This window comes from Macaca mulatta, chromosome 9, assembly GCF_049350105.2.
Source record: "Macaca mulatta isolate MMU2019108-1 chromosome 9, T2T-MMU8v2.0, whole genome shotgun sequence".
Lineage (NCBI taxonomy): Eukaryota > Metazoa > Chordata > Mammalia > Primates > Cercopithecidae > Macaca > Macaca mulatta.
The window spans coordinates 80,681,980-80,707,497 of NC_133414.1; the positions used below are offsets into that span (position 1 = coordinate 80,681,980).

The 25,518-nt window shown below is 42.1% G+C and overlaps 2 protein-coding genes across 10 annotated transcripts in view; both read right to left on the reverse strand.

Moving 5' to 3' along the window:
* DDX21 (DExD-box helicase 21) overlaps positions 1-3,079 on the reverse strand; it is a 30,284-nt gene extending 27,205 nt beyond the window's left edge. The window contains exon 1 of the mRNA XM_001110939.5: positions 2,937-3,079. Coding sequence (XP_001110939.2) covers positions 2,937-3,023 — 87 coding nt within the window. The 5' untranslated portion in view covers positions 3,024-3,079. The remainder of the gene's footprint in view (positions 1-2,936) is intronic.
* A 9,812-nt stretch (positions 3,080-12,891) lies between these two features.
* DDX50 (DExD-box helicase 50) overlaps positions 12,892-25,518 on the reverse strand; it is a 46,395-nt gene continuing 33,768 nt past the window's right edge. For 4 of the 9 annotated variants that reach the window (NM_001258182.1, XM_015147369.3, XM_015147368.3 and 1 more), the window contains 5 exon segments: positions 12,892-13,392; positions 16,957-17,001; positions 19,568-19,702; positions 23,990-24,149; positions 24,672-24,745. In NM_001258182.1, the coding sequence (NP_001245111.1) occupies positions 13,114-13,392; positions 16,957-17,001; positions 19,568-19,702; positions 23,990-24,149; positions 24,672-24,745 (693 nt within the window). In that variant the 3' untranslated portion in view covers positions 12,892-13,113. 9 annotated transcript variants of the gene reach the window in all.

Below are 25,518 nucleotides of genomic sequence, written 5' to 3' on the forward strand. Positions count from 1 at the left end.
GGCAACCCACCCACCTGGGCCTCCCAAACTGCTAGGATTACATGAGCCAACACACTTGGCCTGGAAACCAGATTTTTGTAAGGGATTTGGATAAGCTCATAGGATACTCCAACAGGCTCCAAACTCAATAATATAGAAAGTCCAAATTCAATTCCAATAGAATAAGGCCATGTATCTACAGATTGATGATGTTAAGCAGGGTTTCTTTTCTTTCTTCCTGCTAAAATCCCAGGTAAAACAACAGTGATTTTTTTGTTTTTTTAAGAGACAATTTCTATTTTTCACCCAGGTTGTGGTACAGAGGCATCATCATAGCTCACTGCAGCCTTTAACTCCAAAACAGGAATTCTGCACTTTGCCTATCTCACAAGAGCAAATTAATTTATATAAAGACAGTTTAGGGCCAGGTGCAGTGGTTCATGCCTGTAATCCCAGCACTCTGGGAGGCCAAGGCATGAGGATTGTTTGAGGCCAGCAGTTACAGGCAAGCATGGGCAATATAGCAAGACCCTTTCTCTATTGAAAAACTTTAAAAATTAGGCTGGGCATGGTGGCTCACGCCTGTAATCTCAGGACTTTGGGAGGCCAATGAGGGCGAATCACAAGGTCAGGAGGAGACCACCCTGGCTTAATACAGTGAAATCTCGTCTCTATTAAAAATACAAAAAAAATTAGCCACGCATGGTCATGCACCTGTAGTCCCAGCTACTTGGGAGGCTGAGGCAGGAGAGTTGCTTGAACCCGGGAGGCAGGGGTTGCAGTGAGCTGAGATCGCGCCACTGCACTCCAGCCTGGGCGACACAGCAAGACTGTCTCAAAAAAAAAAAAAAAAAATTTAAATTAGCCAGACGTAGCGGCACACACCTATACTCCTAGCTACTTAGAAGGCTGAGGTGGGAGGATTGCTTGAGCCCTGGAATTCAAGGCTGCAGTTAGCTATAATCATGCCACTGCACTCTAGTTTGGGTGACAGTAAGACTGTCTCTACAAAAAATAAAAGGGCAGGACGCGGTGGCTCATGCCTATAATCCCAGCACTTTGGGAGGCCGAGGTGGGCGATCGGATCACCTGAGGTTGGGAGTTTAAGACCAGCCTGACCAATGGAGAACAAGCCTGGGCAACGAAAGCAAAATTCGATCTCAAAAAAAAATAACAAATAATAAATAAAATAAAAGAGACACTTTATGAAACAAAAAGTTATAAAAACTCAGTCTATCACCCTTGTGTAAAAAAGATGTACTTAATTTAAAATAAAATAAATAAGTTACAAGAATATGGAAGGAGTGACACCTCAGAACCAAGTAAGACAGATGACTGTGGCTCCTATTTGAACTTTCTGACCCCCTACAACTTTTCATACTATTTAAAGCAATTAGACACATGTTGTAGCCTCCTTAGAAACCTATTCTGGCAGAGCCCCAGAACAATCTTGGAAATACATATTACACTGAATTCTGCCTCCTGGAAACGTCAGGCCTGGTCTCTGTTCTCAAATCATAGATTAAAAATAATCTCCTTGCCAACAAAAAACAAGCTAGTCTCCTTCCAAAATTTTATTCGTTTTCATCCCTTGGTTCCACCAAATAAGACCAAGTTTCCCATCCTGGTGGTCTCTTTTGGAATATAACAGAGTTTGGTCATGTATCTCTGGATTTGAGCATGCCAAATTGAAAGCAACTGACTGATGCGATGTAAACCAGGACCACTACTTCTTGCACCTGAGTACAAATCTGCCGCGGCTTCCTACGATTCTAAAATATTGCTATTGTAAGAGCTCCATATCAAAAGGCAGGGAAACAAACAAGTAAAGTTCATTCTAAGTAGTGTACAACCTAAGTCCAAGAACAATCTTTCTTCCCACTGACTTATCTCAGAACAGAGACTCAGTCACAAGTTAAATCACTAGGAAGCAACAGCAAAGCAAGGGACGGCTGTCAAGGTTAAGACTACTGCACACTGCTGGCCTATATAAAAAAACATGGTGTACACTCAGCACCGCAACACATGCCTTTACATTTCCATGGGAAATCTAGTCAATATAATACTAAGAAGAACTGAGTTACGTCATCTTCTCAGGGCGGCTTACCGGAAAACAAACTGTACTTCCCTTACTAGAGTTTAAAAAGTCACTAAAGACGCCGCCCACGTGCGCAGATGAGGTTAAGGTATCTCCAGTCTACTCTAAAGCTCCAGTCCCCACTTTTTTTTTTTGAGACGGAGTTTCGCTGTTGCCCAGGTTGACTTGCAGTGGCGCGATCTCGGCTCACCACAACCTCCGCTTCCCGGGTTCACGCAATTCTCCGGCCTCAGCCTCCCGCGTAGCTGGGACTACTGGCGTGAGCCACCATGCCCGGCTAATTTTTGTATTTTTAGTCGAGACGGGGTTTCACTATGTTGGCCAGCCTGGTCTCGAACTCCTGACCTCATGATCCGCCCGCCTCGGCCTCCCAAAGTGTTGGAATTACAGGCATGAGCCACCGCACCCTGCCTCCAGTCCCCACTTTGACTTGACTTGTAATTCCCTTCGCGCACGCTCAAGCCGGGAGTTATGTCTCAGCCAGCAACGTGGAGCCTGACTGAATGTCCAACTCTGCGCACTGTGTGAGGCGCGCCCAGTCGCCGGGGACCACGTGGGACACCCGGCCTTCTCCCGAGCTCCAATAGGGCCTCTCTACCAGAGTTCCTGGAACAATGTGGATGCCTCTAATCTCAGAGGAAGAGGTCAGCGCGCGGCGGCCCCGGCTTGGTCGGGCAGACGCATCCACTGCCTGGGAGCGCACCACTGCTGGACGACCGCCCGTCAAGACCCACGCCGGGTCTCTGGACGCGCTGTTACCCGCCGCGCGCTCTCACGATCCCAGCCCGGGCACCTCTCCCGCACCCCGGGGTTCCGCTCCACTCAGCGTCCCTCCTGGCCCCAGGTCCCTCCGTTTCACCTTCTCGGTTTGTTTTCGCAGTGTCTCCCCTTTTTTCATTGCGGTGTCTGATTCCAAACCAGCGTCACTACGGAGTTTTCCCGGCATCTTCAGCGCAGGCTGCCCAGGTCAACCAGTCTTCTCAACCGCGTGGAGAGGAAGAGGTAGTTCCCCCTCCTCTGTCCACCCGGCTCTCGTCACTTCCCGTAGCAAGGCACTTCCGGGGAAAGCAGGAAGCACAGGAAAGACTGCTCTCCGCGAAGTAAATTCAAAGCAACGGCCTGTGACTGTGGCTAAATTTAGTGCATTGACTGACCACTGGCGGCCTTTGGTCTAGAAGGCACCTATGGAACGGTAAAACCGCAAGGAATTACAAAGGTTAGCTTTGTATTCTCCAACACTGGCCAGATTTTCCCTAGCCCCAGCCTGAAAAATGAAGGCTTCTAGTTGCTTTTGAGTGGAGCATCTTCAGTGCTTTATGTTATATTGTTCGAGTTTGCACGTGCAGACTCGCGGATGTGTATTTTTTTTTTTTTTTTTTTTGAGACGGAGTCTCGCTCTGTCGCCCAGGCTGGAGTGCAGTGGCGCGATCTCGGCTCACTGCAAGCTCCGCCTCCCGGGTTCACGCCATTCTCCTGCCTCAGCCTCCCGAGTAGCTGGGACTACAGGCGCCCACAACCGCGCCCGGCTAATTTTTTTTGTATTTTTAGTAGAGACGGGGTTTCACCGTGGTCTCGATCTCCTGACCTTGTGATCCGCCCGCCTCTGCCTCCCAAAGTGCTGGGATTACAGGCGTGAGCCACCGCGCCCGGCGCGGATGTGTATTCTTTTTTTTTTTTTTTTTTTTGAGACGGAGTCTCACGCTGTTGCCCAGGCTGGAGTGCAGTGGCGTGATCTCGGCTCACTGCAAGCTCCGCCTCCCGGGTTCCCGCCATTCTCCTGCCTCAGCCTCCTGAGTAGCTGGGACTACAGGCGCCCGCCACCGCGCCCGGCTAATTTTTTGTATTTTTAGTAGAGACGGGGTTTCACTGTGGTCTCGATCTCCTGACCTTGTGATCCGCCCGCCTCGGCCTCCCAAAGTGCTGGGATTACAGGCTTGAGCCACCGCGCCCGGCCTGCGGATGTGTATTCTTAATCATCTCTTGGAAACGTCTACTCTGAAAGTGTCGGCCAGACTCAGGAGCCTGAAGGAAAAAAAAATTCAGTCGGTTCTAGTCGGTCATTCATGCGTGCACTCAAACATTTTATGAGCGTTCACTGTGTCAGGTAGGACAAACAGGGCTAGGATTCACTAGCAGACACAAAAGCCTTATCCTCAAGAAGCTTTATAGACTAGCGGGAGAGAGAGAAGTCTTGTGGTTTGAGACAAGAGTCTCCTTCTCTGTCACCCAGGCTAGAGAGTGCCATGGCGCGACCTGGGCTCACTGCAACCTCTGCCTCCCAGGCGCAAGCGAATCTCCTGCCTCAGCCTCCAAAGAAGCCAGGACTTCAAGACCAGCCTGGGCGACATAGCAAAACCCCTATGTCTTTATATATACATATATAAATATATAATATTATATATATAATATATATGAAAAAATAAATTTCAAAAATGGGTTAGAATCATAGAATACCTGACATTGACAATCAGCCTTTTTTTTTTTTTTTGAGACAGAGTCTAGCTCTGTTGCTCAAGCCGGAGTGAAGTGGTGCGATCTCAGCTCATTGCAACCTCCACGATTCTCATCCTTCAGCCTCCCTAGTAGCTGGGATTACAGGCCTTCGCCACCACACCCAGCTAATTTTTCTATTTTTAGTAGAGATGGGGTTTCACCATCTTTGCCAGGCTGGTCTCGAACTCCTGACTTCAGGTGATCCACCCGCCCGCCTCAGCCTTCCAAAGTGCTGGAATTATAGGCATGAGCCACAGCGCCCAGTCTTTATTTCATTTTTTTGAGACAGGTTCTCCTTCTATTGCCCAGGCTTGAGTGGAGTGCAATGGTGTGATCACAGCTCATTGCAGCCTCAACCTCCCAGACTCAAACGATCCTCCCACCTCAGCCTCCCGAGTAGCTGGGACTACAGGCATGTGCCACCATGCCTGGCTAATTTTTTAATTTTTTTTTTTTTTTGTAGAGATGGAGTTTTGCCATGTTGCCCAGGCTGGTTTTGAACTCCAGAGCTCAAGTGATCTTCCCACCTCTGCCTCCCAAAGTACTGGGATTACAGGCAGGAGCCACCATACCCAGTCTGCTCTGTTATTTTTGGACACATTACCTAATCTGAACCCAAGTTTCCCTTGTATGAAATGAGGATAACAAAACCTACTTCATCTATTGAGAAAATTAAGTAAGATAATGGCAGAAAATGGTCTGGCAGTGCCGGGTACATAGAGCACAATCAATGAGAACTGTTAAAACTTAGTATCACAAGGGTTTAAAAACACAATTTAAAATATTACATTTTATGATAAAGGAAAACGCTGGAAAAGTATTTCTGATTACTGCACATTTTTTAATCAGAGTTTCAAGGAAAAATTTTGTTTCATCTAAACTATTATTTGATGTTTCATGGTCTCGTTTATTTTTTTTTTTTTTTGAGACAAGTCTGTCTGTCGCCCAGGCTGGAGTGCAGTGGCGCAATCTCAGCTCACCGCAACCTCCGCTTCCCAGGTTCAAGCAATTCTCCTGCCTCAGCCTCTCGAGTAGCTGGGATTACAGGTGCCTGCCACCACGCCTGGCTAATTTTTGTATTTTTAGTAGAGAAAAGGTTTCACCATGTTGGCCAGGCTGGTTTCGAACTCCTGACCTCAGGTGATCCACCCGCCTTGGCCTCCCAAAGTGCTGGGATTACAGATGTGCGCCACCGCGCCCAGCCATGGTCTCAAATTTTTTTTTTTTTTTTTTTTTTTTTGAGACGGAGTCTCGCTCTGTCGCCCAGGCTGGAGTGCAGTGGCCGGATCTCAGCTCACTGCAAGCTCCGCCTCCCGGGTTCACGCCATTCTCCTGCCTCAGCCTCCGGAGTAGCTGGGACTACAGGCGCCCGCCACCTCGCCCGGCTAGTTTTCTGTATTTTTTTAGTAGAGACGGGGTTTCACCGTGTTAGCCAGGATGGGTCAAATTTTTTTAACATTTTGTGAAAATGTGCAACAGTGCTTTAACTTATATTCTGATATCCCTGAGCCAGGAGCCTTGATTTATTCATCTTTGTGTCCTCAAAATTTCAGACAGTGCCTGGTACATAGTAATCTGTAATTAAGTGTTTACTGAATGTTAACATAGCAGTGGTGGAGGGGAACCCCTTGAAATAAATTTTAGCTATATGCCCAGGTGCAAAAGTACTTGAGTAATCCTGGTGTTAGATGTAGAAGAAAGGAGAGCAAGCATGAATGCAGTCAACTAATTGGCCAACAAAATGCTTAACATCTCTGGTTTCACCATTGTATCATGTAGTTTAGATACTAAGTGGAGGCCCAGTCCCTGCCTCAAAGAACCTGCAGTCTGGTTGACAAACCACAACACTACATGATCCTGCTATATACATGATACTACTGCATACAGTACAGGGACATGTTTATCATCAAGAGATATTCAACAAGAGAGTAAGCCCCAGAATGGTACTAAATGGAAAACTTTTCAAAGCTTATAAACTAAGTTCCTTTGTAACCTGCATATAGGGGCAAACCCAAATTTCCACCAGGAAACATGCAAAAGGCCCACTGGACAAAAGGTGGCCAATTATCTTGTCATCAGTATAAAATTCAGTAACAAGAGGAAGAATAGCTTACATAATAGGAGCTGGATATGGTGGTGCACACCTGTAGTCCCAGCTACTTGGGAGGCTGAAGCAGAATTGCTTGAACCTGGGAGGCGGAGGTTGCAGTGAACCAAGATTGCACCATTGCACTCCAGCCTGGGTGACAGAGCAAGACCCTATCTCAAAAAAAAAAAAAAAAAAAAAAAAAAAAAAAAAATAGAGAAAAACTTTGATAGGAAATGTTGAATATCCTTGAATGCTTAAATATCAATATTTTGCCAGGCCCATTTCCTCTGATCTGGATGATGTAATGTTTTCACAAAATTAGAGGGAGAATTTCTATTTTTAAGAGCATGTATATGCATACACAACGAATTCAAGTCTACAAAATAAAATGTTAGCAGTCATTATTTCTGAGTAATGTGACTGTGGGTGGTTTTTATATTCTTCCATTTGCTTCTCTATTTTTTCAGATTCCCAACAATGGACATGTATCTTTTTTTTTTTTTTTTTTTGAGATGAAGTCTCACTCTGTCGTCCAGGCTGGAGTACAGTTGCGTGATCTTGGCTCAGTACAACCTCCGCCTGCTGAGTTCAAGCAATTCTCTTGCCTCAGCCTCCCAAATTGCTGAGATTACAGGCGCTCACCACCACGCCCAGCTATTTTTTGTATTTTCAGTAGAGATGGAGTTTGACCATGTTGGCCAGGCTAGTCTCAAACTCCCGACCTTCAGTGATCCACTCGTCTCGGCCTCCCAAAGTGTTGGGATTACAGGCGTGAGTCACTGCGCTCTGCCTGACATGTATATAAGGAAAAAAAAAAAAAAGGAATATGGTTTTTAAAAACTACTGTTAAGCACTATCCCCAAAATATAGGAAACAAAAACAATGTGAGAGAAGACTCTCAAGATTTAAACCTAAGTGAATTCATAATTCTAAAGCTGGAGATAATAAAACAGATGTTATTTCATTTATAAATTCAAAAACTGAAGATCAGGGTAACTGATTCTAGTTCAAATAGCTGTTAAATGACTAGAGCACAGAGTACCAAACAGGAGGCCAAAAGCCAAAAAATGGAGCCATGAAGGTACTGGCTTCTAAAAGGAAGAAGAGTAATACCAGTGGCCAAGTGCAGCCCAAAGCTGCGAATCTGATGAGAAATTTGCCCTGCCCCATCCTACTTTCAAAACATATGGAAAGCTATTATTTAATTGTGTTAGGACCCTTGCTAATAGGGGCAGCTGACCTTTAGCAGGTAGACTCTCTTAAACCCATCCACCCTGTTGGCATTTACCTACATACTTATCTTTTTCACTCTTCCCTGAAACCCTCCAATGGCTATCCAAAACAAGACCTACAAAGCCCTCCAAGATATAATACATCTTGCCTTGTTCTCACAATTGCCTTCCTCATAGTCACAATCCCAGCAACAAGAGCTACTCATAGTTCCCCATACTTAAGACCATGTTGTTTCATCAGCTTTTCTGTGACTTTGCCTGGATGCCCATTCCCAGTTTCCTGTTTCTTTTACCTACTTAATGCTCAGTCATCATGTCTAAAAAGCTTTCCCTGAACTCCCACTCCCATTCCAGGGCCAGGTGCCCTTGCTCAGTATTCACAAATCATTGTACTTAGTCATTCCCATGGACATAGGTTTATTGTCCACTTATTTCACTAGATTCTGAGCTCCAGGGTACAGAGACTGGGCACTGCTTATTAACCCAAAACATATTGCCCGCGACATTGTAGGCACACAACATATTCTGACTGAATATACTAGTACTCATGCAACTTAATATGAATGGAGCCCATTTCATCTTGGTTATACAACAACTCAGTTGCTCAAATGCAAAGCAGACTGACATTTTCCCCCCAGTTGTGTGTCTGTAACACTAGTCCCCCAAATCAAAACTTCCACCTTCCACAAGCCAGCACGGAAAGTCCTTCCCTGCCTCCTTGGCTTAACTGAAATCTGGCTCTTTCTGAAAACCCACCCTCTGCAGGTTTCACACACAGATGTTGCCCATTCCCTGAAATTCCACATATCCCAGTTGATGTCAGCGTCCTCTTTTCCTCAAATCCATTTTCAAACCATTACTCCACTTTCATGTAAAAGCTCTTGTCCCTTTAAAAGATAAGGCATAATGTCACCCTATACCCCTCCTCATTCAGGTAATTTCCCAACCCCCACCATTCACTGATATTTTCGAATCGGGTTAGTCTTCCTCACTGCAGTCCTGGCTTGTTTTCATCGTAGGAGACCTCACTGTCCTTGAGTACCACCCAGGTACCCACTGCTTTGACCACCGCAACTGAAGTGACTTTTGCCCCAACAGACAAAGGTCATACTCTGCACTTGCTTCTCCCCAGTTGCTCCATTCTTGAAATCTCAAGTTCAGACAGCCCTCACGGACCTTCAGTCCCTTGCCTCCTCTACATTCTCTGTTATCAACCCCATTTCCACTTCAATCCCTAGGCAGTCTAGACTCCATGGACCATTACTCCCATCACTTTTGCCAGAGTCTTTGGCATCTTTACCTCGTCATCCTTTCACTCACAAAGTGAAACTCCAATCCTGGATCAGTCAAACTATCCCTCATCTTCATTCCTACAATATAATGCTGTTTAATACAGGAAATCACTCAGTTGCTCCACCTGTAGTTGTTACCTTAACATCTGCAAGATAATCATACTTTCTCCCTGACAAAATGTTATGCTATCTAAGGCTAAAATCTCTAGCCAGGAACAGTGGCATGCACTATAATCCTAGCTACTCAAGAGGTTGAGACAAGAGGATTACTTGCGTCCAGTTCAAGACCAGCCTGGGCAACACAGCCAATTGAAAAAAAAAAAAAAGCCTAGGCACAGTGGCTCACATGGCTCACACCTGCAACTGAGCATTTTGGGAGGACGAGATAGAAGGATTGCTTGAGCCTTGGAGTTTCAGACCAGCCGGGGCAACATAATGGGACTCGATCCCTACCAAAAAAAAAAAAAACACACACACACACAAAAACTAGCTGGGTATGGTAGCACACACCTATAGTCCCAGCTACTCAGGAGGCTGAAGTAAGAGGATCACTTGGGCCTGGGAGATCGAGGCTGCAGTGAGCCATGACTGTACCACTGCACAACAGCGTGGGCAAGTGCAAGACTCTATCAATCAATAAATATATTTTTTCTTTTTTTTTTTTGAGACAGAGTCTCACTCTGTCACCCAGGCTGTGAGTGTAGTGGCGTAATCCCCACTCACTGCAACCTCTGCCTCCCAGGTTCAAGCGATTCTCCTGCCTCAGGCTCCCGAATAGCTGGGATTACACCTACCACCACACCCGGCTCATTTTTGTATTTTTAGTAGAGACAAGGTTTCCCTGTGTTAGCCAGGCTGGTCTTGAACTCCTGACGTCAGGTGATCTGCCCGCCTTGGCCTCCCAAACTGCTGGGATTACAGGCATGAGCCACCGCACCCGGCCTAATAAACTTTTAAAAAATAAACAATGAATAACTAAAGCTAAAATCTCTAGTTGTGTGCTTGATCCCATAAATTCCTTCTCCTGAAACTTCATGTTGCCCTCTCTCCTTTAGGGCTTCTTCCTACCACATTTCAACATGCTCAAATACCCCACCTCCCACACATACACATAAAATCCTTGCCAGAATTTCATGTCCTTCTATCTCCAGCTTTTGCTTATTCTTCCCTATTGACAATCAAATTTCAGAATGAGATCTTCATGTTTGTTCTCACCACTTCATCTCCCATTTCCTACTGAACCCACTGCTAAATAGCTTCTATTCTCAATACTCTTATTACTATGGTTGCTCCCTATAAAGTTTCTTTTGCCAAATCCAATGGCCATTTCTAGCTCGTCTTGTTTCCTCTAAAAGCCACACACTCCTGGGCTTTCTGTCCTCCTCATCTCTTCTCAATGGAGTCCTCTTTCTTCTACTATGAATTAAGTACACTGGTAGTCCTCTGGCTTCCCTCCTCAGTCCTCTGCTCTTACCATACTTGGATAATCTCATCTACTAGCTTAACTATCATTATTTTTTGGTCTATCATTCCCAAAATTATATCTCTAGAACAAATCTCTCTCCTGAGGTTCAGAATTACAAATCCAATTGTCTACTGTTTATTTCCTTTTACATATTTCATGGGTTAGTTAATATTAAAATATATCTAATCCTGAACTAATCATATTCCCAACCCCTCTTCATATAACTTTTCTTGCTCTTCCTCCTAGTACCCTATCTCAGGGAAAAAATCTAGGTTTTTTGCTGGACTTGGCATGCACCTATAGTTCCAGCTACTAGAGTAGCTGAGGTGAGAGGATCACTTGAACCTAGAAGGTTGAGGTTGCTGCGAGCCTAGATTGAGCCACTGCACTCTAGCTGGGGCAACAGTGTGAGACCTCATCTAAAAAACAAAAACAAAATCCAGGTTTTATTCTATTTCCCTCTCATCTTTTAATCCACTATCTGAGTCCTAACAATTCTGCCTCCTAACTCTGAAACCAGCTGGGCGCAGTGGCTCACGCCTGTGATTGCAGCACTTTGGGAGGCCGAGGCGGGCGGATCATGAGGTCAGGAGATCGACAACATCCTGGCTAGAGACGGTGAAACCCCATCTCTACTAAAAATACAAAAAATCAGCTGGGCATGGTGGCACGTGCCTGTAGTCCCACCTATTCAGGAGGCTGAGGCAGAAGAATCACTTGAACCTGGGAGACGGAGGTTACAGTGAGCCAAGATCGCGCCACTGCACTCCAGCCTGGGCGACACAGCAAGACTCCATATTAAAAAAAAAAAACAAACCTCTGAAACCTATCCATGTTTTTCATGTCCACTGTCACTATTTAGTACAGTGGTTAAGAGTGCTGGTTCAGAAGCTAGACATTTTTCTGGGTTCAAATCCTCATTTACCTCACATCCAGCTGCATGATTCTGGACAAGTAACAACCTCTCAAGTGCCTCAGTTCTCATCCCTCAAAATACGTTACTTAGCATTAGTTCAGATCGCCAGCTAGATCTCTACCATAGATTACTGCTATGGCATCTTAAGAGGTCTCCAGGCCTCCAGTCTGCCTTTTCTCCAATTCAGTCTCTTCAGTGTGGCCAGCATTCTTTCTAAAATATAAATCAAATCATGTTACTCCTTACTTTAAGCCCTTAAATGATTACCCATTGTCTTCAAGAAAAGCTTTAAACTCCTTAACAACGTACATAAGGTCTTTAAAATCTGTCCCTGTTAAATACTAAACCGGTCTCTGATTCCTGTTCTCTGTCATAGGGAAACCTCAGACTTACCATGCTATTCTTTGCCTCTGGGTTCCACATATGCTGTTCTCTCTGCCTGCAAGCCCTCTCCCTTCTAAACTCCTCTTCCCACCAGTACATACATGTGGTTAAATGGATACTTCTTTATTTCTCTGTTGGGTATCACTTTTAAAAGGCCTTCCTGACTCCTAAAACTGGTCAGGTGCACCCCAAGTAGGTCTTTAGCATCCCATACCTACCACTGTCTTAGCTTTCATTTGTTAAGTCTGTAATAATTGACTCTAAGTTTCTTAAGGATAGTGATTATGCCTTATTCACAACTATACTCCCCAGTGGTTAGCATAGTGAGGGAAACATAGTACAAATTCAATAAATATCTGTGGAATAAATTAATGAGTATGCACTGTTTGCACACCCTTTTAATTAACTGTATCTAGACTAAAATGATACACCTAACTAACCATGTCACCAGTTTACACAGTCCTTTAATGTAGAAGGGAATTTCTTATTTTTATCACATAACCTATGGAAGGAATGATATGAATACAAATACATCACATTTTGTAAAATGCAGGTAATCTTACGTTAAGATTAGCTTGACTACCAAGTTTTGTTTGTTTTGAGACAGAGTCTCACTCTATTGCCCAGGCTGGAGTGCAGTGACATGATCTCGGCTCACTGCAACCTCCGCCTCCTAGGTTCAAGCGATTCTCCTGCCTCAGCCTCCCAAGTAGCTGGGATTACAGGCATGCGCCACCATGTCCAGCTAAATTTTGTATTTTTAACAGAGTTGAGGTTTCACCATGTTGGTCAGGCTGGTCTCAAACTCCTGACCTCAAGTGATCCGCCCACCACAGCCTCCCAAAGCGCTGGGATTACAGCCATGAGTCACCACACTTGGCCTGACTGCCAAGTTTGTAAAGATATTTTTAAGATTACATTGAGAAAATTCTTAACACGTAAGTGAAAAGAGACAATAAAAGGCGGTTTTTTTATTCAAAGGTATAACTGGATAAGTAGATTTGTTTACAACCATTCTTGTGAAATACTTTTTAAAAAAATACGACCAACTTCTTTGCAAATAGCAGACACATACCTCAACTATGATGACCTAATTTTTGGTGGATAATGTACATGATTAGGCAGAAATAGGCAAGCTCACACTGGTAGATTAACTATCAAATACTCAGTCAAAACTCCGTTTGTGGCCCCCACTTCTTGATCGATTCCTATTCCCACTTCGTCTTCTACCATCTTGTCGACTTCCTGAGCGACTCCCTTGTCGACTCTGTCTACCTGACCGGCCACCAGATCGACCACCTGACCGGCCTGACCGGCCCGATCGACCACTTGACCAGCCACTCCTCTGTCTGGAATTAGAAGATGTGTTTCCATCATAATATTCTTCAATTTCAGGTAATTTGGCTGGCACTGAGAGTATCCAGTCGGAATCATGCCACTCTGCCTGTTAGGGGAATTTACAGGATTAATATAAATGCAAAATAGAAACCATAAGTAAACATGTAAGTATAGAAGACACCTTTTTCATATCTATTAGCTAAAGGCCATCTATTCTGTTAAAGTATCTGGAACAAAAATGAAAACCAGAAAATAAGCAAAAATATTTTCTATTTTCGAGATCATAAATTCATACTCAGTTCATAAATTCTAAAATTAAACTATGTATTACTAATTATACTAATTACATTCTATAAATATGCATTCTAAATAAATACACATTCAAAATTCTAACATTCTAAATAAATATACTTCTAATAAATAAATCCTAACATTCTAAATATACATTCTAAAATTATACTACATATTACGAATTAAATATACTAATTAAATAAATGTATAAAAGTATACATTATACTCAGTTTATACATTCTAAAACAGCACTATTTGGTATCTCAGCACATTTATCTAATAAATTCTAACATTCTAAATAAATATATTCTAATAAATAAATATACATTCAAAATTATACTATGTATTAATAAATATACTGATTAAATAAATGTATAAAAGTATACATTATACTCAGTTTATACATTCTTTTTGAGACGGAGTCTTGCTCTGTCGCCCACGCTGAAGTGCAGTGGCCAGATCTCAGCTCACTGCAAGCTCCGCCTCCCGGCTTAACGCCATTCTCCTGCCTCAGCCTCCCGAGTAGCTGGGACTACAGGCGCCCGCCACCTTGCCCGGCTAGTTTTTTTTTTTTTGTATTTTTTAGTAGAGACGGGGTTTCAGCGGGTTAGCCAGGATGGTCTCGATCTCCTGACCTTGTGATCCGCCCGTCTCGGCCTCCCGAAGTGCTGGGATTACAGGCTTGAGCCACCGTGCCCGGCTTCAGTTTATACATTCTAAAACAGCACTATTTGGTATCTCAGCACAGTGCAGATAGGCCATTAATAAGTAGTGCATTGTTTTCAGCAGGTACACTGACAAGCAAAAAGTAAAAGAGCCCATGATGGAGATTAAATACAAGTCAACACCAGCCAAGGACTAAAAAATGTAGCCACTGGAAACACTTTGATATTGGAGTAAACAAGTGAAGATATACAAATCGGTAACCTATAAGAACATCACTATTTTATATCTTGCTACACTAACTGTTCCTTATTGTGATCATGAGTTGGCAAGGAAAGTTATTATTGGCTGGGCACAGTGGCTCATGTCTGTAATTCCAGCACTCTGGGAGGCCGAGGTGGGCAGATCACTTGAGGTCAGGAGTTCGAGACCAGCCTGGCCAACGTGGTGCAACCTCAACTCTACTAGAAATACAAAAATTAGTCAGGTGTGGTAGTGAGTGCCTGTAATCCCAGTTACTCAGGAGGCTGAGGCAGGAGAATTGCTTGAACCTGGGAGGCAGAGGTTTCAGTGAGCCTAGATCGTGCCACTACCCTCCAGCCTGGGCAACAGAGAGAGACTCTGTCTCAAAAAAAGTTGTTATTAAGACACTCTGTTGCTAAGGCTATCTTTCTTTCCAATACCGGTACTTTTTGGGAAAAGACAAACGAACATACCACTGGTGGGTTTGGCAATATATAACCAAAATTTTTAAAAAAAGGCACTAACCTTTTGGCCAAGCAATCACATGTAAAAAAGAGATAAACATGGCAATGCATAAAGAATTCGCTATACTAATGTTTAGGGCAGTCCTAATAATAGTAAATTTTAGAAAAAATATAAATTTCAGAAAATAGGACACTGGTTAAGAAAACCAGCCACCCAAATGCCAAAATGTCAGGGAGTAATTAAAAATAAGTAACTGTGGCTGGGTGCAATGGCTCACACCTGTGAACCCAGTACTTTGGGAGGCTGAGGTGGGAGGATCACTTGAGACCAAGAGTTTGAGACCAGCCTGGGCAACATAGCAAGACCCCATCTCTATTTAAAAATATAAAAAGGCCAGGCGCAGTGGCTCAAGCCTGTAATCCCAGCACTTTGGGAGGCCAAGGCGGGCAGATCATGAAGTCAAGAGATCAAGACCATCCTGGCTAACATGGTGAAACCCCATCTCTATTAAAAATACAAAAATTTCATCCTGGCTAACACAGTGAAACCACGTCTCTACTAAAAATACAAAAAATTAGCCGAGCGTGGTGGCGGGCGCCTGTAGTCCCAGCTACTCAGGAGGCTGAGGGATGAGAATTGCTTGAACTCGGGAGGCGGAGGTTGCAGTGAGCTGAGATTGCACCACTGCACTCCAGCCTGGCAATAGAGCAAGACTCTGTCTCAAAAAAAATAAAATAAAATAAAATAAAATATAAAAAGAAAAGAAAAAAAGGAACTGTGTTATTGACACAAAAATGTGCCTTTAATATATTCTGAATTTTTAAAAAGACTTCAAAAGCAGAATACTCATTTTTGTTTCAAAGTAGGTATATAAGTATGTACTGAGATATAATAGACAAATTCTTCATTATGGGAATCCAGTAGACAACTTCTTTCTTCAACAGATAAAATACAGGGATACTTTTTTAAAAGAGAGAGGGAGCAGAAAGAACCTATATATTAAAAGAGACTTAAGAAACATCAAATTACCATGTATGACCTTTATGGACCCTATATTTAAAAAATTTAGGAAACAAATGGAAAAATTTAAACAAAATTGGATGATAATAAGGAATTATTATTTTGGGGGAGTTTAATTATGGTATTATGATAATGTATTTTTTAAAGTCGTTAATATTTAGAAATATGCAAATGTTTATGGTTGAAATGACAGAATACCTAGAATTTATTTCAAAAGAGTGCAGAAAAGTGGGTAAGTAGATGAACACAGAAATGAAACAAAACTGGCTATGAACTGATCATTGTTGAAGCTGAGTGTTGGGTATATGGAGATTCATTATACAAGTCCCTCATCTAAAAAATATGTTTGAAATGATTTATAATAAAAAATTTTTTGCTGGGTATGGTGGCTCACACCAACATTCCCAACACTTTGGGAGGTCAAGGTGGGAGGATCACTTGAGGCCAGGAGTTCAAGACCAACCTGTGCTACAGTCTCTACAAAATTTTTTTAAAAAATTAGCCAGGCATGGGGCCAGGAGCAGTGGCTCACACCTGTAATCCCAGCACTTTGGGAGGCCGAGGCGGGTGGATCACCTGAGGTCGGGAGTTTCAGACCAGCCTGACCAACATGGAGAAACCCCATCTCTACTTAAAAAAAAAAAAAAAAAAAAAGAAAGTTATCCGGGTGTGGTGGCACATGTTAGCCAGGAATAGTGGCACATGCCTTGTAGTCCTAGCTACTTGGGAGTCTGAGGTGGGAGGATCACTTCAGCCCAGGAATTCAAGGTTGCAATGAGTTATGATCATGCCACTGCACTCCAGACTGAGAGAGACTCCATCTCTTTAAAAATACATTTAAGTTTAAGACAGACTAGTTATTTTATATTAAGGAATTCTTCATTGATTTAGGCATGATAATGACATTGTGACTATGATTCCCAAAATATCCCAATCTAAATGTTAGAGAATGTACTCAACTATTTAAAAGATAAAATTTTAAAAATACCTGTAACCTTTCTGACTCAGTTGTGGGAACATCAAAGCAAACACCCTAAAAGCAAAACAAAGCAAAACATTTTAAATTACATGCATATGTGTGTTGATTTTTTTATTTTACTAATAATGCATGACTCAGTGGCTGCTTAATATATTTTCTAAATTTAAAAAGTTAACTAAACACATTATCCAATAAGAATTTACAACTACTGCTAAGAATCTAGAGTATTCTCTAGAAGAGTTTGTGTAGACACTGTTTGTTGTTCCATGTGCCCTGTAAAATGATCCTTCTAATAAATTTCTTTTAAAATTTAATGACGGAAAGTTTCATTTATAAAGAGCTGCAATAGGCCAGGCGTGGTAGTTCATGAATCCCAGCACTTTTCCGAGGCCAAGGTGGACAGATTGTTTGAGTCCAGGAATTCGATCGAGACCAGCCTGGGCAATATAGGGAAAACCCCATCTCTACAAAAAAAAAAAAAGCAAAAATTATCCAGGTGTGGTGATGCATGACTGTAGTCCCAGCAACTCGGGAGGCTGAGGTGGGAGTGGGAGGATCACTTGGGTCTGGGAGGTGGAAGTGGCAATGAGCTGAGATCACGCCACTGCACTCCAGCCTAGGTGACAGGGTGAGACCCTGTCTCAAAAAAAAGAAAAAAGCTGCAATATTTATTAGATAAGAATTATATAACCCAAGATGTTTCTTCCACGGTCTTAGTTGTCAATAAGCTGAAAATTAATTTAACACTCAAGTATAGCAACTAGTTTGGCCTATATGTCTTGTTATTTTTTCCCTCCCCTCTACATTTTTTTCCTGAAAGTATGTATTTGTCTCATACTTGCCCCACATCCTTTTTTTTTTTTTTTTTTGAGACAGAGTCTCGCTCTGTCGCTCAGGCTGGAGTGCAGTGGCGCAATCTCGGCTCACTGCAAGCTCCGCCTCCGGGTTCATGCCATTCTCCTGCCTCAGCCTCCCGAGTAGCTGGGACTACAGGCGCCCGCCACCACACCCAGCTAATTTTTTGTATTTGTAGTAGAGACGGGGTTTCACCGTGTTAGCCAGGATGGTCTCGATCTCCTGACCTCGTGATCTGCCCACCTTGGCCTCCCAAAGTGCTGAGATTACAGGCGTGAGCCACCGCACCCGGCCACCACATTCTTTTTAAAGGTAAGTAATATTAAACTTTGAGAGAGATGATTATTTGCAATAAACAATCTAGTTAATAAATTCCAAGCTAGAATGAACCTATACAGTAAAGTTAAATTAATAACATAACATCATTTTTCAAAACCATTAGAAGAAATCAGTCACAAGATTACAGTTTTAATTTTGCTATCTAAATGTATTAAAATATTTAATTCATATCATTAATTCATTAACAACGAAGAGCAGGGCACTTAAAAACTAACCTGCATGTCCCTCAAAATTATAGAGCTGCTTAACTACTGCAATCATAAGCTACTTAGTCTTACAAAATAAACACACATGCCAGGTGCAGTGGCTCAAGCCTGTAATCCCAGCACTTTGGGAGGCTGAGGCAGGTGAATCCTTTGAGCTCAGGAGTTCAAGACCAGCCTGGGCAACATGGCAAAATCCTGTCTTTACCAAAATAATAATAACAATAATAACAATATGGGCAGGGTATGGTGGCTCATGCCTGTAATCCCAGCACTTTGGGAGGGCATAGCACTTAGCTGGGCATAGTGGCGGGCGCCTGTAATCTCAGCTACTCAGGAGGCTGAGGCAGGAGAATTGCTTAAACCCAGGAGGCACAGGTTGCAGTGAGCCAAGATTGTGCCATTGCACTCCAGCCTGGGTGACAAGAGTGAAACTCTGTCTCAAAAATAAAAATAATAGGCCGGGCGCGGTGGCTCAAGCCTGTAATCCCAGCACTTTGGGAGGCCGAGACGGGAGGATCACGAGGTCAGGAAATCGAGACCATCTTGGCTAACACGATGAAACCCCGTCTCTACTAAAAAAAATACAAAAAACTAGCCGGGCGAGGTGGCGGGCGCCTATAGTCCCAGCTACTCGGGAGGCTGAGGCAGGAGAATGGCGTAAACCCGGGACGTGGAGCTTGCAGTGAGCTGAGATTCGGCCATTGCACTCCAGCCTGGGCGACAGAGCAAGACTTCGTCTCAAAAAAAAAAAAAATAAAAATAAAAAAATAAAAAAATAAAAATAATAATACAAAAAGGCTAGGTGCAGTGGCTCACACCTATAATCCCAGTAGTTTGGGAGTCCAAGACAAGAGGATCACTTGAGTCCCAGAGTTCAAGACCAGCCTGAGCAAATAGTGAGACCTCATCACTGTAAAGTAGTAAATAAATAAAATTTAAAAAAAAAAAAAGAATAAACACATGTACACAACCACATACGGTATGTGGCAGAAACTTAGATAACTTGGGTATCAGATAGTCAAACTGAACAGAATGACTTACAGCTCTAGAGGAATGGGTTACATATATAATGCCCAAATTTATAACTGGAAACAAACTAACAAAGAGAAAACAGTATTATTCACGCCATTAGGCTTCAAAGAGGAAACAAAATTTGCTAGTGTTTGTAAACATTTGGGGTAGTTGATTAAAAAGCTTTTTAATTGTCTAGAAAAACCTACCATATTTCCTTTCAGGAGGCACATTCTGGTAATCTGAGACACTGCATTACTACTCAGCTTTCTGTTAAGTTCTTTCCAAGCACAGCTGACGTCCTGTATTTCCTCTAGGCTTTCCAGAGTCATGGTCACAAATCCCTTGAGGAATAAAAACCACATTATGTTTGGAAATAAATCAGCAGCAGCAGTACAACGAAATTCTAACTCTATAATCCTTCAAGATGTAACTGTGCATTTCTTATGAGCCAAAAGTATATAACACTGCAGCTAAAAAAATTTTTTGAAACTACATTATTAGAAGAATAGTGTTTACAGATAATTGAAAGTACTATCCTATGTATTGCTGCAAGACTCTATTTAATTCTAACCATTATGCTTTTTTTTTTTTTTTTTTTTTTTTTTTTGAGACGGAGTCTCGCTCTGTCGCCCAGGCTGGAGTGCAGTGGCCGCATCTCAGCTCACTGCAAGCTCCGCCTCCCGGGTCTATGCCATTCTCCTGCCTCAGCCTCCCGAGTAGCTGGGACTACAGGCGCCCGCCACCTCACCCAGCTAGTTTTTTGTATTTTTTAGTAGAGACGGGGTTTCACCGTATTTAGCCAGGCTGGTCTCGATCTCCTGACCTTGTGATCCGCCCGTCTCGGCCTCCCAAAGTGCTGGGATTACAGGCTTGAGCCACCGCGCCCGGCCTACCATTATGCTTTAAGAGAGAATTAAGAATTAAGCAAACCAGAGCCAAGAAAGACAACATGGAAGTGAAGAATTAAGGAAATGTTGAGGGAGTCAAAGTCAGCTTGGAGTGAAAACCTTGGCTAGGTGTGGTGGCTCACACCTATAATCTCAGCACTTTAGGAAACCAAGGCTCCGGGAGGGTCACTTGAGCCCGGGAGTTGAGACCAGCCTAGGCAACATGGTGAAATGCCATTGCTACAAAAAAAAAAAAAAAAAATTAGCCAGGCATGGTGGCGCACTCCTACAGTCCCAGCTACTCGGGAGGCTTGAGCCCAGGAGCCCAGGAGGCAGAGGTTGCAGTGAGCCGAGATTGCACCACTGCACTCCAGCCTGGGTGACAGAACTAGACCCTGTCTCAAATAAATAAATAAATAAATAAATAAATAAATAAATAAATACAACATAAATTTCTTTAACCTTTTTTTTTTTTTTTTAAAGACAGGGTCTCGCTCTGTCACCCAGGCTGGAATGCAGTGGCATGATCTCAGCTCACTGCACCCTCAACCTTCTGGGCACAAGCAATCCTCTCACCTCAGCCCCACAAGCATCAGGAACTACAGGTGTGTGCCACCATGCTGTGCTAATTTTTGTATTTTTAGTAGAGACGGGGTTGCTCAGGTTGGTCTTGAACTTCTGGACTCAGTCTGCCTGCTTCAGCCTCCCAAAGTGCTAGGATTACAGGCATGAGCCACCATGCCTGACCAATTTCTTTAAACTTTTGAAGGACTGTTACATAAGCCAAAATTATTTGTTCTGTAAAGCTTCACTAATTGCAAAAGAATCAACATTAAGAAGATATGGGGATGCATTCAGCAAACAAATATTTATTGAGTGCCCCCTATGTATGTGCCACAGACTGTACTAGGTGCTAGAGATTCAGCAATAAGTAGTCCTTTCTCTCATGGAGAGTAGATTCTAGTGCATGTGCATGTACCTACACCTGTATGTGGGGTTGGGTGGGTACACAGTAAACAAATAAGCAAATATATGGAATATCATATAGTAAGCATCACAAATAGGAATAAAGCAGCGCTTAGAGAACAAAGAGTACAGGGAGGAGTAAGCTATTTTAGAGTGATCAAGAAAGACCTCTCTGGTATGATATTTGAGCAGAGACCAGAATGAAGTAAAGGAGTAAGCAACATGGTTATTAGAGGGAAAGAACATTCAAGACAATGAAAGTAAGCGCAAAGGCCTTGTGTAATAGTTAAGTTTATGTCTGAGGAAAACCAAATAGGTTAGGGTGTCTGAAATAAGAAAGGGGAGAGTGATAAGAGATTATATCAAGGAGACAGCAAGAGGAAAAGCCTATAGGACATTCATGATAAAGACTGGATTTTGGTTTAACCCATGAAAGAAATTTAAAGCCACTAACACCCTGTTTCTAAGATATTTAATCAGAGATTAAATGACCCATCTGCCAAAGAGGGATTCTTTATTGGATGAGGGTTGAGACTAAATAATTTCTTAGGTACTTCTTAGCTCAAATCTCAATGCTTTCTAAAGATATATGTTTTAAATACTGTCTTAAGAAGCATTTGGTGGGTTATTAGGGATAGGATATTTGCTCAATGCTAAAGTATCACCCCACAAGTTACTAATTACAGAAAGTAAAATACACCTTTAAAATATGGCAGTTTCCATCTTAAACAAATGCTCAAACTAAGCATTACTAGTACTGGAACAACCTAACATTTTATGCCTCTTGATGTGATGCAGTATGAGGTACATATTAACTATAAAGTACCCTTGCCAAAAATATTTAACCTAAATATAAAAACCAAGCTTTGATATTACTTCCAGTTTAAAAGAGGATAAAGGCAAAAGTTAAATGATGTTTGAAGAGATTCGGACAAATTCAGACAGTGAGATACTATACCAAACAACCGACCTAGACTCTTCACCAAATCAATATCAGAAAAAAATTAAAAAGATGGGAAAACAGTTCCAGACTAAAAAAGACTAAAGAGACATAATACCAAATGTAACATATTTAACTAGATTCTGAATTTTTAAAAAGATACATACAAACAGGTATATGTATACATACGGATAAATGGAATGGAGCCCAATAAGTCACTCGAAGCAAAATGACATTTAGCTAAACTATTAACATCTACCAGATAGAAACCATCAGATACCCCAGCTGCATTCATTTGCGCTACACCAAATAAGTCACATCCAAGTGAACCTGCCCTGCCCTTTTTGTTCCCTCCTACCCATCACAGGGATGTGCTGCCCAAAATTAGTCTGTTCAGTTATTTGAAAATCCCACCAGCAGGCTCTAGTCTTATAGATGTCTCCAGGACCAGGCTCGCTAACTCTCTCTCTCCACTCAGACATAAAAGAACTCTTATTTAAAATTCACTTCACCAAGAAACTCCCCTCACTTACACTTGAATAAGTAAAAAATATCTGAGCTACCTGCACCAATGGTTCTGGTGTGGTATGTTTTGGCACGTGATACGAACCTGGTAGCAGGCGAGTTCAGATGGTGTCACACTTACACAACCCCTCCACACACACACACACACAGGCATTTACTTACTTTGCATGCTACTGTGTTAATTGTGCAGAGTCTATTTCTTACTTTGCAGGATTCCATGGAAACTTACAAAATGAAATGTAGGTTCTGGTATACAAGTTTCAGTTAACAAAGGTCTGTGCAAAGTAAGCACTTCCTATATTTCTCTCCAAATACCCAGACAGACATTTTCAGGATAATGAGAAAAAAATGGATATAAACTAAATATTAGATGATAATACAGAACTATCATTACTTTTCACAGATAAGCTTATTAGATTGTGGTTATGTAGCAGAATATCCTTATTCTCAGAGGATGCATGTTGAAATATTTAGGGATGATATCACAGTGTTTCAACTTACTTTCAAATGGTTTAGGAAAAAAATACAGGCCGGGTGAGGTGGCTCACGCCTATAATCCCAGCACTTTGGGAGGCTGAGGAGGGTGGATCACCTGAGGTCAGGAGTTTGAGACCAGCCTGACCAATATGGTGAAACCCCATCTCTATTAAAAATACAAAAATTAGCTGGGCGTGGTGGCATGTGCCTGTGGTCCCAGCTACTCAGGAGGCTGAGACAGGAGAATTGCTTGAACCTGGGAGGCAGAGGTTGCAGTGAGCCAAGATCGCGCAATTGCACTCCAGCCTGGGCAACAGAACAAGACTCCATCTCAAAAAATATATATATACTTATAAAGTTATAAAGCAAGAAGGAAGATATTGAATGGTTCCTAAAACAAAGAAATGATAAATGTTTAAGACGATGGATATGCTAATGACCCTGATCTGATCCCTATACACAGTATGTATTGAAACATCACTACATACCCTTTAAATTTGTACAATTATTACATGTCATATTTTTTTAAAAATTACATATTAAGAGCTCAAAAAGGATATAAAGCAAATGATACACACTATTAACAGTTGAATCTAGGTGGATTGTATGTGGTTACTGCATTATTCTTTCAGTTTTTCTGTGGATTTGAAAAATTTGGAAGAGGTGATTGTCAAAAAAGGATTTATTAGAGGGTAGAAATAAAGAGACCAGTTTCTCATAGAGCAAAACAGTTTTTTTCTGCACAAAAAGCACAGTAATTCACTATACAATATTTACTATAGTTCAATTTTAACCTTTTCCCACTCAAGTACAATTTTCTCACAGATTTCTACCTTATCAGAGGTGATCAAAGATCGTGGTTCGAAGCTTGATGCACCAGAAATGTGGGCTAAAGCTGCAGCCAATGCATCCACTGCCCCTTTCTCTTCTATCAGTCTCTGAGCTGATGGTCGGAAAAAATCAACAGCAGCATAAGAAACGGAAGCCAGAGACCTATGGTTTAAAAATAGTATTCTTGGTCAAGACACAGGGAAAAAATAAAAGATAAGAGGATAAATGGGAAAAAGAAAGAGTAATTTTTTTTTTTTTTTGAGACAGAGCCTTGCTCTGTCACCCAGTCTGGAGTGCACTGGCCTGATCTTGGCTCACTGCAGCCTCAACCTCCCGGGCTCAAGCGATCCTCCCGCCTCAGCCTTCCAAGTAGCTGGGACTACAGGTGCATGCGCCACCATTCCTGGCTAATCTTTGTATTTTTTGTAGAGACAAGGTTCCGCCATGTTGGCCAAGCTAGTCTCAAACTCCTAAGCTCAAGCAATCTGCCCACCTCAGCCTCCCAAAGTGCTGGAATTACAGACATGCACCACAGTGCCCAGCCACATTTTTATATTTTAATATAACTAAATGTCTGCTGGTAAAACTGGTGATTAAAATTTTCCGCTATTTAAACAGGGAGAGCTTACAGATGAATAGCCTAATACAAAAGAAACAATTATTCAGCAAGTTCAGAAAGCATACCTGATGGCATCCATGCTTTTAGATTTAACTAAATCCATTGTAGAAGGAACACCTACACGTTTAAAAGTAATTCCCTGAAAATGAAAGAGTTACATTAAAGAAAAATGGAAGTCTTTACAATTAATTCCTAAATTAATATTTTAATAGTTCGTTGAATTTCTATTTCTTGGAGTTAAAGATTTCATAGCCCTAGCAGATTAAAAGATCTGTTGTTTTTTTTTTTTTCGTTTTTGAGACAGAGTCTTGCTCTGTTGCCCAGGCTGGAGTGTGGTGGCGTGATCCTGGCTCACTGCAACCTCCACCTCCCAGGTTCAAGCAATTCTCCTGCCTCAGCCTCCCTAGTAGCTGGGATTACAGGTGCCTGCCACCATGCCCAGCTAATTTTGGTATTTTTAGTAGAGATGGGGTTTCACCATGTTGGGCAGGCTGGTCTTAAACTCCTGACCTCAAGTGATCTGCCCGTCTCCACCTCCCAAAGTGCTGTGATTACAGGCGTGAGCCACTGCACCCAGCCAAGATCTGTTTTTTTCTAATAAATAATCAATTACAAATTTCAAAAAGAGAAAAATAATTTTTTGAACTGCCCCTTAGTTACAATCACGGAATTTCACTTGTAAAACAAGCCTGATTTTAAAAAAAAAAAAAAAAAAAAAAAAAAAAGATGTTTAAATCTATCAGCTTTTTCCTTATTTTACAAAGTATATGAAATAGCATATAAAAACACATAAAATTAGGAAAAACTGAAAATTCAGACCACAGAAAACGTACAGTTTCTAAAGAAACTTGTACCATTACTTAAAAGAATCTTAACTATTATTCCAAGACAATCTTTTAGTCACCCATTTAC